At 36.1% G+C, this 14,361-nt stretch overlaps 1 protein-coding gene across 3 annotated transcripts in view; it reads left to right on the top strand.

Annotated features, from left to right (window-relative positions):
* The window catches only part of LOC134650195 (polypyrimidine tract-binding protein 2), a 669,692-nt gene that overhangs the window by 295,727 nt on the left and 359,604 nt on the right, over positions 1-14,361 (top strand). For all 3 annotated transcript variants that reach the window (XM_063505114.1, XM_063505121.1, XM_063505119.1), the window contains one exon: positions 2,183-2,287. In XM_063505114.1, coding sequence (XP_063361184.1) covers positions 2,195-2,287 — 93 coding nt within the window. In that variant the 5' untranslated portion in view covers positions 2,183-2,194. Of the gene's footprint in view, positions 1-2,182; positions 2,288-14,361 lie in introns of those variants that run through there.

Here is a 14,361-nt window from a genome sequence, read left to right as displayed (position 1 = left end):
TATATGCCTGGTACTGGTTTTAGTTAAGTCCGAATTGGACTACTGAAATATTCTTGTAATTCAATTAACTACTCGAATAAGTTTTCATAAATTAACGATAGCCCACAAAAAATATTCCATTGGAGTTTTTTAACCAACATGTTTTTACTAAATGTTGTTTCAACCCGGCGTTTTTCCATTTCATATGTATATTTACAAATGTGAAGTAAACCGAAACTTTTTGATGCAACACACTACTTTCATTCGTAATTAAAACTACACATGCAAACTAAATAGTTACCTATTTTGTTAAAGAAAATACGAAGGCCCTTAGGGGCGAAAACTCCTATACCGTTAATAATCTAACAGGTCAATTCGTGACATGAAAATGACATCTAAATGATGTCATTCGGATATCGTGCATTTCGCTCGTGCTTGTCCGTACATGTATTGGCATGAGGGAGACGCACGATAGCTAAATTACATCATTCAGTTATCATTGTACATTCGAATTGGCCTGCAAGAGCAGGAGCGGTATTGTGATTTTAAAGGCTTTGTCACACAGGCGCGTTTTCCGGGCGGGGCGTGAGCGTTTTACATGTAAAAGCGGCTCGCGCCGCTCACGCACCGCCCTGAAAACGCGCCTGTGTGACGAAGCCTTTATAGTTCATGTGACTATATAGTTTCATAGCCCAGCGAGTCCACCGGGATGGTCATGCAATAAAGAGTGTTGCTGTAACTATACAGTCAATAGCCCAAAGGGTCCTGCTCGGTCAAGCTTGCATTTCGGTTGCATTCGAAGCGTTTGGATCGACGGTAGCCAATGACCTTGAATACCCAGACGAATGCACATGATTCGTACCTAAAGACTTCCTATTGTATAATAGCCTGAAGGAATAGAGTTCAAATTCGTATGAAGTAGCTACTCTAAATATATACGATTTATGTAAATATGTATCTACTAGCGACCCGCCCCGGCTTCGCACGGGTTACCTTAACAAATTATGCACCTAAACCTTCCTCATGAATCACACTATCGATAGGTGAAAACCGCATGAAAATCCGTTAAGTAGTTTTTGAGTTTATCGCGAACATACAAGATTACGGATAAGTTCGCCTTTGTTGTATTTAATTTACTTTGTGACTGTGTTTCTCACGTTTTTAATTAATTCAATTTACAATTTGATATTGATATTTGATATTTGATACAATAAAGTATACATACATACATAAACACAAACAAGCCAGACGCGGCATGAGGCTGACATGTTCATATAGAGTGTCCAAAGCCTCAATAAAAATTCTATAAAAAAAAGCCAGACGCGGCGCGGGACTTTGTTTTATAAGATGTAGTGATTTTATAACCGCGGCTCAGCATAAGGGCCGATACAGACGGACTCGACTGCAATTTTAATGGGAACTGCACGCCGACTGCACGCCAACTGCAATGTCAGCGTGCAGTTCCCATTAAAATTGCAGTCGGGTTGTCCGTCTGTATCGTCCGTAACAGGTGCAAAACTTAAATAAACATGTTTTAAAAACGTATTTTTTCTGAATCGACTTTGGACCGGTTTTTAAGTAAACATGCATTAATGATCTTTCGATCTTTAACTGTACAAACTTTCGGGTTTTTTCTGGGTTTGCTTTGAGAACGAGTACATACATTTTGAGGCCTTGATTGCATGCTTTGTGGTATGTATGGCTCAAACGTAAAGCCGAAGCAAAAACTGTTTGATGAGATAAATATCAATTTATCGTAGCCAATTCGAACGTAGAAAAACAGGATTCAAATATAATTCTGATGTCAGTGTACTGTAGGTACGTTCGAATACTTCGAATTAGCCTGTGAGTTTTCTTTTCCGCTTGTGAGTATCCGATCAATTCGCCAGTATTGTTATTACTATTAGTATTTCTGCACATTTATCAATAAGAAAAATAATTTTACTAAGACGAAACGCCAGATGCAGACACATTCTTGTTTTCATGGAAAATGCTGATTTTACAAACTTAGATTTAAGAATTTTGTTAATTTAAAAATAGTCTTCCTTAATGGGGCTCTAAGTACATCATTTGAAAAATATGTATTTCAAATTTCAAGGTCCTATCTTCTATACGTAAAGCTGTTCATTGACAGTTGTCTGTCAGTCTCTAATCAACGGAACTGTTTTATATACATAAAATACATATATCTGTATTGTTTCAGGTTGGCGCAACTATGATGTCCTGTCCTCTCCCGCTGCCGCTACTGCCGGCCCTGCATCCTCAGCCAGCGCTCGCCTCAGACTTCCCTATCCACATTGGAATAAAGGTGATTATCGCTCAGCGCAACATTAATGTACAGTCACGCTTCGTGATTGTTACGCCATTTAGGGTTCTAGCTAAATTTGACATTCCATAGCGTATGTATGGAACAACCTATTTAGCTAGGATCCTAAATGGTGTAACAACCCCGTGTGGTGACTGTACCATGCAAACCCAACACGTCGTAAAGGCGTAGGCGTTAGAAAATTCGACTGCGTACGCGTAGGCATGCTTGCATTAGATTGCGCGCTTTATGTGAGCCTTCTATGAGTTGCGCTAGTTAGGTGTGCAGTCTAAAGTAAACTTACGTACGGATTTGCGGCACATTCACTAGATCTCAAGGTCTACCGTGAACATCGAAGTTCGTAAATTGCGGGCATATTTCTCTTTTACTCCAATTAAAGCGTAATTAGAGTGACAGAGAAAGATGCTCACAATCGCAAACTTCTGTGTTCGCAGTAGGCCCTCTGGACGAAACGTAATAACAGTATCACGTGCGCGTGTATTCACCGTTACCCGAAGTATTTTTTCACAACCCAAATGTCATTCTAAGAGCTCTCGGAGTCTAAGATAATATAAATATCATTAGAAATCAAATTTAAATTACATAAGTTTATTCGTCTGAATGTTCGTTAAGTGCATTTCATAATTTCTTGCTTACACAACCGTCTTTTCCGTAAAAAATCTTGAATTAGTTCGATCGATCGTCATCTATAGTTTTAATAATAAATGTTTAGTACTCCGTACAAAACTTATGGGAATACTTCGGTCTTTCAAATCGGTTAAATGCGTTTTTCTCGGAGACCGTTTAGAATAGATAACTAAAATTTGGAACAGTTATGTTATAGTACCTACCACTAGCACTGTAAATAAGTCGAAGTCGAATTTTTCTTGTTTATTTTTTGATTAGGTATGTCTCGTATTTTCATTAGTGATTACTTCGGTATCATCGCGTTTTATGAATATAGGGACATAAAAGTTTATGCTAGACTTTTAAACTTCTCTTCGATAATTTTCTTTCATAAAAAAACTATAAAACGGTCGTAAAACTATTTCATGAGTGAATTTTAGAAAATGAAAAGGATGTATTTTTAAATTACGAGAAAGGCATTTTTCATGTTTTTATATTTAAAGTGGTATTTTTAATCTCCGAGCCTGTCTTAAAATAAACAATTTTAATTTGTGTCAAAAAAAGAAAGGATCTGAACGTCATACGATATAAATAGAAGCCGTCTCTTTTCAATAATGGTGTAATTTATTTAAAACCATGAACATAATCAGTACCAAACTTACCTAAAATTAAAATTACTTACCTATAATTGCGTGTTTTTATTAAGGAGAGATAGAGAAAGGCACCATTCACTATGTTCAAAAACCTTCTTCATTTTCTTGATTTTTCAGTCAGATGCATGCCGAAAGCATGAAGGTTACGTGTTTGAAAATGTCTACAGAACACAAAATTTAAGCACACTGATAAAATGATCAAATACACAATAAACAAAAATGAATATCGTTGAACCAGTTGTACAGAGTGCCTATGCCAATTCAATTATAATATTAAAAAAAAACATAACGTATTCCATCGAAACAGACAAATGCAAGCGATTAAAAACACAATACGCCCAAAGACAAGTAAACAATCTTTTCATCTCCGTTAACGAGAAGCGACGTCGTCGACAAAAAACGGGCAAATATTAGTGCGGTAACATTAAATAACAGGCATTATCCCCCTACAATATAAACGTCGCAACCTGCGGCGGTGTACATAATACCCGCCTAGTCGTAGTGAACCGAAGGTTCGACCACCAGCCCGCGATAACATATATCTCTTACGGATGTTAAAGTCCTGGTACAGTGGTTGGTTTAAGCTCGCCCGATGGTTGGAATAGACGGCCTGCGCACAATAAGCGCTCGTCGGGTAATGGCCGTCCATCCGTCATGCTAGGGGTGCCACCTAAATATACCTATTTATTTTAAATAATAATAGACAATTTTTAAAATCGAACGCGAGCCGATTAAAAAGAAGGTTTCGTAAATAAATTATCTCGAATTAAAATAATTTTCTTTTAAAGTCCAACACAGAGTCGGATAAAATAATTTTAGTTTTAAATTTAGTTCAGATTCATGGTAGGTACTCAAGGGACGTACGAGTACCTATAGAAAGTTTGACACTAGTTTTTTTACGACGATATTATGATGCATTCGTCATATTGAAACATGTGTCCTTGTCATGTTGATGTGATAAAAGGTGACTTTCGGATGTCAAATGCAGCTTCTTTAATGTTGTGTTGTCGTCGTGGCCGCCGCTGAATCTGTTTTTCTTGATAAAATGAGTGAGTGAATACGGCGGCGGACCGTGCAACCGCTGCCAGCTGTCAGAAATGACCTAACCTTTATTTTGTTCACCGACTGTGGTTTGTCCGACCCAGCCTTAGTCAATAAATTAATTATGACATGCACTCGCGCCAACCCTAAGCGGCCGACCGCATCTAAGCGCTATTTTCACAATCGATATTTGTATTTATTTTGCAGTGATTATTAGGCTTAAAATCTAATTCACGCTATATTACACGTTGTATAATGACGATATTTTAGTAAGGCCACTGTAATTAATTTTGGTGATTTAGTTTTAAAATATAGTAAGTAGATAGATATAAACCTCAATAAGACGAAATTTTACTTTTTTAATCGTCTTGAATTTGGTGAATATGTCTGATTGTAATATCCAGAATAGGTACAATCGCCACCAGATTTATCGGAGCGGCCGAGGTGCTTTAAATATCTGAATACGCCTAGAGTGCGTGTTCAGATATTTTTAAGCACCTCGGCCGCTCCGATATGTCTGTTGGCAACCGACTGTAAGATTAGTGTTGGTTGCGGATGTGTATATATTGAGACAACCATTTTATATCTAGTATTGGTTTTTAATGTCTAAAGGCCTTCACCCGAAGAGGGGTCTCTACAAATTAGTATTTTTTTAACATTTTTAAATGTTTTAATTTTTTTATGTAACATAGGGTATTTGACTGTATTCAAAATAAATCATTTACCACCACGCACGAAATAAAGCACCAGAAGATTAATAGAGAAACGTAGACAGCAGTTATTTTTAGACACAATTTCTTTTTTAAAACCCGTTTAAAACTATAAAGTAAAGTAGGTAATTTGGTTGTGACGTCACATGCTAGTGTTTAATATAAATTCCATAGTAGCAAATCGTTTTGACAGTTCGAAAAAAGAAACTGATTTGACAAATACCCCATTGTAGAGGATAAATAAAGGCTTTTTAACACGCTTTTATTAGGTCGACCTGTATGTAACATGTAATGGAATCTTGCAAGTTAAATTTGATCCACTTCCCGGTTTCCGATTGAGCTGAAACTTTGTATACACATGTAAGTGGGGTGACAATACAATATTATGGAACCATCGAGCTGATCTGATGATGGAGACAGGAGGTGGCCATAGGAACTCTGTGATGAAACAACGCAACCTAATTGTGTTAAGGGTTTTTAGAATTGTCTCGATGAGTATTAGTTGTCTGTCGTAAGAAAAGTACAGTCAGCGATGAAAGCGTATACCAAAAATGAAATTTTTGCCAAAAACTTCATATTTATTGGTTTTTAATATTTTTAGGTCAGACCTTAATATTGTATCTTTACTACGTGTTTTAATATGTAAATCTCAGGCAGTTCCAACCGTCGCCCGCGGATACTCTGTATCCAAATTATTTAAAGGCTAAAGGATACATTACACGCCAAAAGTTAAACGAGGTACAAAATAATTAAGCTGTTATTAAAATTTCCTGATTATTTTACGTGAAACAACTAGAGGCGGTATTTTCAACGTTCTACCTACGTTGTTAATTGTGAGGTTTTTATTGAGAACCTGATTATAATAGTCTGAAATTTTAATTACTTTACGCGAAATCTGTAGTACCTACTCCATTATCTCACGGTGGAAATACGTAAAATTACACTGATTTCCACTTTCACGATTTTTACACATTATTAAATTGTACAACGGGACTTAATCGCGTATCTAAGTTTTAAGATTTACCTCCGACGTTTCGAGGACGGCGTTGTCTCCGTGGTCTCGGAGAAGACTGGCTTAAGTCTTCTAACCGCGCGAGTTTTCGCGCGATTAAGTCCCGTTGTACAATTTAATAATGTGTAAAATTGTTGTGATAAGTCGACTTAGTTAAAGAAAGTTACAATTATTTACGAAATATAAGTTTATTACGGCGATTTTTTTAAATAGCGGTATACATGTAATAATTAAAGACTTCAAATAATTTCTTTAGAGGATCAGAAACCTACATAGATCAGACTATTAGAAAATCCAGATTATTTTGTGATAAAAGGCGAACATAATTCTACAACATGAAATACAACAATATTAGAAATATGGCAATAAAACTATTACAGTAAACATTGTAAAACATCAGTAATAAATTGTACATAGTTTTAAACTTTTCAATTAGGTACACCTGAAAGCCCTAAAACTATTTTCATAAACGAAATCTCCCATTAAGTAATCAAATCCACCAATTTTATGTTAACGGAGACTTAAAATATTGATTTTAGTACTAAAATTATTTGAGCAATTATTGTAGGTATATGTATTATTAATTAAATTCCACACAGGCTCAAACTTTTGAATAACGCCTATAAACCTGGAAAAACCGTTCGTATGAACGAAACTTGTTATTAAATTGTCAAATTCGCCTATTTGATGTAAGCGCAGATTTAATAACATGTATCATAAATAGTAAGTACAAAAAAAAAATTGTAGCAAACATAGTCGCCATCAGATATATCGGAGCGGCCAAGGTGTTCACAATATCTGAACGCGCAGTCTAACGCCTCGACAATAGAGGCGTGTTCAGATATTTTTGAGCACCTTGGCCGCTCTGATATATCTGATGGCGACTGTACCTACAACATCATTGACAAAATTTCACATTGACTCAAACTTTTCATTAACGCCTAAAAACCGTTACAATAAACGAAACCTGCCGTAAAATAGTCAAATTCACCAATTTTATGTAAGCGCAGACTTAAAAATAAAATAATTTGACAACTCTCTGTCCTTTTTTACTCCTCATTCTATGTTTTAAGTCTAAAGTCGTTTAGTCGCAGGTACGGGAAAAAATATAATTTAATCCACTTCGGCCCTCCCCGTCGAGTTTCAGGCAACTTAAATTGCGAATATATCAAAGCTAAATAATATTAAGTAAGCAAAAGAATATAAGGTAACTTTGAGAGCCGAGACTCTGGATTAAGGTGGGTCTACACTGAATGAAAATGAAAGAATGTGATAAAGTTATTTATATTTTTTATCCATTATAGCGAAAGAAAGAAATAAAACCAAAGGTGCTTTTTAAACATTTAAATTAAATATGCATGTTTGGGTTGGGTTCACGCACAAAAATATTTGTGAATTGTTTTAATGCAATTCGTTTTCCTCATTTATTTAATATTTTTCTAATCATTATTAGCGCATTGCACTGTACATTAATTGCATTATACATGCATTTAAGAGGTGGTTATAAACCATTTCCATAATGGATCATCTACTCATCATATTATATAACGGCGTACAACATTTATTTTAACAAACTATGCCACTACTGTCCCTCGGACATCAGGTCAGAAGCCCGATGGTTCACTGGTAGAGAATGCCATTAGGCATTCCGCCATTTTTACATTATTTTTGTACGTAATAAAGTATAAATAAATACAAAAGCAGATCCACCCAGGTGCAGTGTGCACTTTACCTAAGAATTTACCTCAGTTCATAGAAACGACGTCACAGTATCAATATTTGAGATGAACTTTTACCCAATTGCCTTTGCAAGTTAAACCGTCTTAATTTCTAAGTATTGATTCGTATACCAAGTTTAATTGGTTCCCAGTTTTGAGGCGTTTGCCTCATTTATCAGAAACGTTTCAAATTGAAGTCCAATTTGAAGTTACAAAATCGCAATTTAAAACATCGGGTAAGCCACGAATTAGTTTTGTTATAAAACTAGATAGATTGTTAGATATAAAACTATCTGACGTTTCGACGCAGGTTAGGTACAATGGTCAAATGGTCATGTGTGGTGGTGGTCGTTATATGTGTTCAAAACGCGAAAATTTTACTGTATTAAAATTCTAGTTGAAAATGGGAATGTTTATTGAGGCTAAAACATTCCATGGAAACAATTTACAGGTGCACATAGTAGGCCAAGATTCTAATTGGGAATCAGTGAGAATCCTTACTTTATTCTGCATATTTTTTATACATCACATCAGTTTAAAACAAGGACACAGCCCGCGTAATGGTAAGCGTTAACGTAGTCTACAAACGTATTCAGAGGAGTGACATGCGCGTTGCCGACACTGTTTTAAAACTGTTTTTGAAGTGAAAACTTATTTATATATTTATACTTAACGGCGCTGTGCACTTTTTGTGATGGGGAAAAAACGTTAAACTGGCGAGAGCGTAAGACGTAAGTTGTCATTAAGCTTTCACTTCTGTCGGCACTCCCGGAGTGCAACCCGTTGTGTTTTTTTTAGGAACGCCATACGCTCGCGCTTGTGTGCGCAGCAAGTGTGCCTGAGATGTCGTGCAAGGTCGTATTATGACAATACCAAATCGAGTTGAGAATTCGAATCTCGAATAGACCTCTTGAGAATTGTGGCGGTTGTAATGTTGATGAGTGATTAAACTTAAGTGTTTGCGTTAATTATTGTTTTCATCCATGTTTCTTTTGCTTACGTTTAAAAGGATTTTGTAAAGGACATTCCATTGTGAAGAAACCTGTATAATATTTGCAAAGAAATTCAGAAGAGTTTGCCAGGTTCCCAAATTCCCAATCCACATTGAGAGCGTGTAAACTATATTTCAAACCATTTATGTCTCATACTGTAGGTACATATTTTTTTCCACACAGCAGGTCTTCTAAATTTTCCAGATAAAACACGATACAGATAAAAGATTTTTATTCGTGACGATCACAAAACATGTACGAACATGTACAGACAACAGCAAGAAAAGAAGGAATCTATAAGTGTGCATCATGAAATGGACCCAACTCAGCATAATTCTAAGCTATAAAGCCAGCGCTGGTCTTCCGTAGGGCCCATTCGGTGATGCCACGACAGATAACACATAAACATACATATTAAAACACTACAAAGATACACAAAAGGAATAATTAAGAAAACAGATAATACAAAAAAAATATATGTACAAGAAAAATAATTAAGGTAACAAACAAAATAAAAAAATAAACATAGGCAAAAAAGTATAGTAAAATTATGAAGGCGACCATACCATGCGTCAACGCTTGCCTGCAGCTGCTAGCGTATACACATCATTTAATATCCATTATTATAATGCGCCACAAGTTTTCAATTTTACTAGCATTAAACTGTAGATCCTAGCAAACCTGTTTGGTTAAGTCCAATAATGCTAATCGCTCTAGTGCAGAAACTTTAAACATGTGTGGTGAACTAAACGTGCATTATACTAAAAACCGGGAGGTCAATTCTGTTTAAAAAAGTTGAGGTTTTTGAAGTGAAAACTTCTTTAGCGGCGCTGGGCACTTTTTGAGGTGGGGAAAAAATTATAAACTTGAGACAGCGTAAGGCGATCACGTGACCGTAAGGGGCGTAAGGCGATCACGTGACCGTAAGCCCCGTAAGGTGGCCACTCATAATTTAAATGGTATTTAAATCAATAAAGAAAAACTCAAATGTTATTTGACATTTATGTTGCGGACTCCTTTTCAAGACCTATGTTCAAATAATTTGACATTGTCATGGCAGTATAAACATGTCAATGAAAAAGTGTGATCTTATTTGAGAATGATAATAATATATAATAAATAAATAGAATACCTCCGCTAAACGTATGTATCGTGTTACCGGGCGTCGGTAACATAGTGAGGTGAGTTTTCACTTCTATTGGCACTCCCGGAGTGCAACCGTTGTTCCTTGTTTTATCTTATTTTGTTACAATCGTTACGGGACATTATAGTGCACTTTACCGCACTCTAGTGCGATAATTAGCACATTACGTGACTATGTCAAAAATTTAAAAATCCATATGTACAGTAAAACGTTGTGCGATACATGTGCGAATAGGTAATTCGCAACTCGTGTCGATTTAAAACACTCCCTTTGATCGTGTTTTAGTTTATCGACACTCGTTGCTAATTTCCTATTTTTCGCACTTGTAATGTACTATATACCTAACATTCGCATCGAATGATGGTCCCTATGACAGTTAATTTGTATATGGAGTAACTGTCGCGTAAAATGCTTGTAGACATTTTTTGGAAGTTTAGTACCTATATTAATTGGTTTAGAAATGTAACATTAATAAGATATTTATTCAATTATTTTTTAAATTAAGCCCAACTAAAACAGACTTGAAGAAACTGTCATTAGGGATCATCATTAGACGCGAGAGGTGTCATGTTATCAGGCATCTCAAGCGCACCTATAAGCGCAAGCGAGATGCCTTATGAGATGACTTGCGCATTTTGTGAGCCTAACCAGCGTTAGCGGCTCACACTGATTGGTGCACCAGCGTACGCTAACTCAAGGTCGTATCAAAGTAACATGAAAACCGTATCAAATTGTAAAAACAGAATTGGCTCCCAGGATCGCGGGTGCGCATAAGTTTACTCATTAAAGACCAATCTCCTCAAACGTCAAGGTAAAACATGAAAAATTCGTAGCGAAACTCTCCAGGTAAAGTTTATAGAGAATTTATAAAGAGTTTGTTATTCAAACACTATCGTGTCAACCTAATTTGCTGTGTTGATTCAATTTTCGGTGCCATATTTCAGTAGTCACGGTCGAGATTTCAATTCATACATAATATTTGAATAAATAAATATGCATGAAACCAATTTATACGGATACTTCGATGCCGCTTAAACTGAAAAGGTCGTAAGTCGTTAACGTTTTAATGAGCTATACGTCTTTTTGAAGAATGTTTTTGAGCTGAACCACAATATCAGGCTCATTAGGGGCGCCCCGCTGCTACGGCGTAGAGGCGTAGCGGCCTACGCGGCGCTACGGAAGTGCTACGCGGCTACGACTTTATAGTTCCATGTCTTTGGTCCTATTCAGCGCGTTTTAATTACGACTAGTGACATGACGATTAGAAAACCATTTTTTTTGTGGTTGTGTCTCAGACCCAGAGTTCCTCGAAATGTTTTTCTTTAAGGGGCCCACTGATTAACAGTCCGCCGGACGGTATCGGCCTGTCAGTTAGAACAAAAAGTGTCAACAAAAAGTTGACAGTTCCGAACAACTGACAGGCCGATACCGTCCGGCTGACTGTTAATCAGTGGGCCCCTTTATGGTATTATGGTGAATATTGACATAGGATTGAAAAGGTACAACAAGTTAAGAGAAAAGATGTTTAGAACAATAAGTTTTTTTTACGATCACTTATCTCTAATTCAGATTTGCAAGGTTCGAATTACTAATATTCTAAGCGATTAAAAAAATCGCCAGCTTACATACCGACCTGACTACATCTTTTTGCCACGTCGTCCGTATAGATATTTCTGAGCATGTCATAACCCCGACCGAGTACAAACAAAATTATAATTAGGCTACATCAGATAGCGGGTTTCGTTAATTTGTCGTGTCCACGCCGCTGCAGGCGGTGTGTGGATACTCCAATCAACGAAGTTGGGCATTTTGTTTAATTTTTGTCCAGATTTAATGAGACCTTGATGATTTATTTACATTGTAAATCTGTTAGGTATTGATTTTTTCTTTTGTGGTGCAATAAAGTGTATTTACTTTTGTTCACTTAACTGGAAGAAAGCTAGTAGCGTACTTCTGGAGAGGTTCGGCACCTTTTTATTAGCTTTTGTTTTGCTTGTAATGTGTGTATCACGGTAGGTGTAGAATTCGTTTCAGCAAAATTTCGAAAAATAAAATAAGAGATAGTACTAGTAGATTTTTGTAAGGGAAATACAAAACCACACCACACCATTGCCATTTGGCATTAAGTCCGCCATTTGAACATTGTTGTATAGGTATATTTTGTGCAATAAAGTTTAAATAAATAATAAAACCGTCTTTTACACAGGTCTCGTTATCTAGTAAATAATACCTAACCATTAAACATTTTTAGTTGTACCTGTTACTTACAGGATTAACTTCAGAATTTTGACTATACTCGTAACACGGTATTTAAAAGCGTAAACATGAAATTAAGTACTTAGTTTTTAAATTTTGCCATAATTTATTTCGGATTTGTTTGGGATCTTGAATAATTTTACGGGTGTCACCCTATTTCACAGACAGAAATTTCATAGAATGTCGTTTCTCAGAAATTATTTCATATATTATTTGGTTCATATACTTTCAGTTCCAATATTATTGTTTCATAGACTATTTACTTGGTTGAAACATATTTCACAGAAATTCAGTTGAATGTATATTACTATCAAACTTTTTAAATTTAGAAACTTATCAAACAGTAGAATTATGTTTCGTGTATTCTTGTTTCGTAGACACAGATTTCATAGATTGTTGTTTCATAGGAATTGTTTAATATAATATTTAGTTAGAGTATTTTCTTTTCAAATATTATTATTTCAGAACTTATGCACTCCATTTAAATTTATTGAAAAGGAACTCAATGCAAAGAATTGTAATATTGAACTGCGACCTCCGCAGAAACAAACTGTTGCCTGAAAAGTAGGTTAGGTTAGAACTGCGACCCCCGCAGAAAAAAACTGTTGCCAGAAAAGTAGGTTAGGTTAGGTTAGAACTGCAACCACCGCAGAAAAAAGTGTTGCCAGAAAAGTAGGTTAGGTTAGGTTAGAACTGCGACCCCTGCGGAAACAAACTGTTGCCAGAAAAGTAGGTTAGGTTAGGTTAGAACTGCGACCCCTGCGGAAACAAACTGCTGCCAGAAAAGTAGGTTAGGTTAGGTTAGAACTGCGACCACCGCAGAAAAAAACTGTTCCCAGAAAAATAGGTCAGGTTAGGTTAGAACTGCGACCCCTGCGGAAACAAACTGTTGCCAGAAATGTAGGTTAGGTTAGGTTAGAACTGCGACTCCCGCAGAAACAAACTGTTCTGTTCTGTTCTGTGCAGCAAAGATCTATGATTTATTTTTTGACAAAGTAAGTATTGAGTTATAGTACGGCCCTTCTGAGGTGAACTTTTCGCTTCAAACCTTAATCTTTCAAACAAAGGCCATTGACTCTATTATCGCAAAACCGCTAGCTCCAGACTTAGCACGTGCCAGTACAACATTCATTTTGAAAAACAACCGGTATCGTCATAGTATTAAGGTTCAAATTTAATGTCACTGATATTCTAGATATTACGTTTTGGTAGTGTAGAACGATAGACCGCCCCGAAGCGATACGGCACTCATATTATTTTGATACTTAGTGTGGTGTTAAAAATGAAACGTGGTTATTTATTATATTGTTTTATTTAAATTATTAGCTTGCGGTGGTAAATGTAATAATTTACAAAGATGCAGCTGCAAGCATTGTTATTTTTTCTTATCTTAAAAATACTGTGAAATTAACACCTCTGATGTGATGCCGACGCATAGTGACAATAAAAACACTGATAAGGATTTGCGACCTGACCACTATTGTTTTCCATACCTAAATACAATAGGTTTATGAGAAGAGCGGTGCCCAAGATCCGTGTGCATGAGAAGTGGGGCACATTATTTTATCATTTAGCGACCCTACATCAGGCTTTAGTCGGTTTCTAATATCGTATCCGTATGCTTCGTGTTATTTATATAAGTACTCTGCCCGATATTGTTAAAAACTTGACGACCTGCTTACGTGACCCTGGATTATGATTGCATACTGTTTGGATTTTTGTGCGACAGAGAGAGTTGAATAACGACTAATTTAGCTGTCTTTTTCTTGCTATCCCAACTTTATTTGCAACAAAAATCATTTTCACTTGTAATATATTATTTTTGATTGTTGAAACTTATTAATGTTAAATTTACATTATTACCTTAGATTTTGTTATATAACAATATACAACGCTTTATCATAAATAACCGTGTTTCATTTTT

The sequence above is a fragment of the Cydia amplana genome, chromosome 8, assembly GCF_948474715.1.
Source record: "Cydia amplana chromosome 8, ilCydAmpl1.1, whole genome shotgun sequence".
Lineage (NCBI taxonomy): Eukaryota > Metazoa > Arthropoda > Insecta > Lepidoptera > Tortricidae > Cydia > Cydia amplana.
This window is presented reverse-complemented; position numbering and strand designations above follow the sequence as displayed.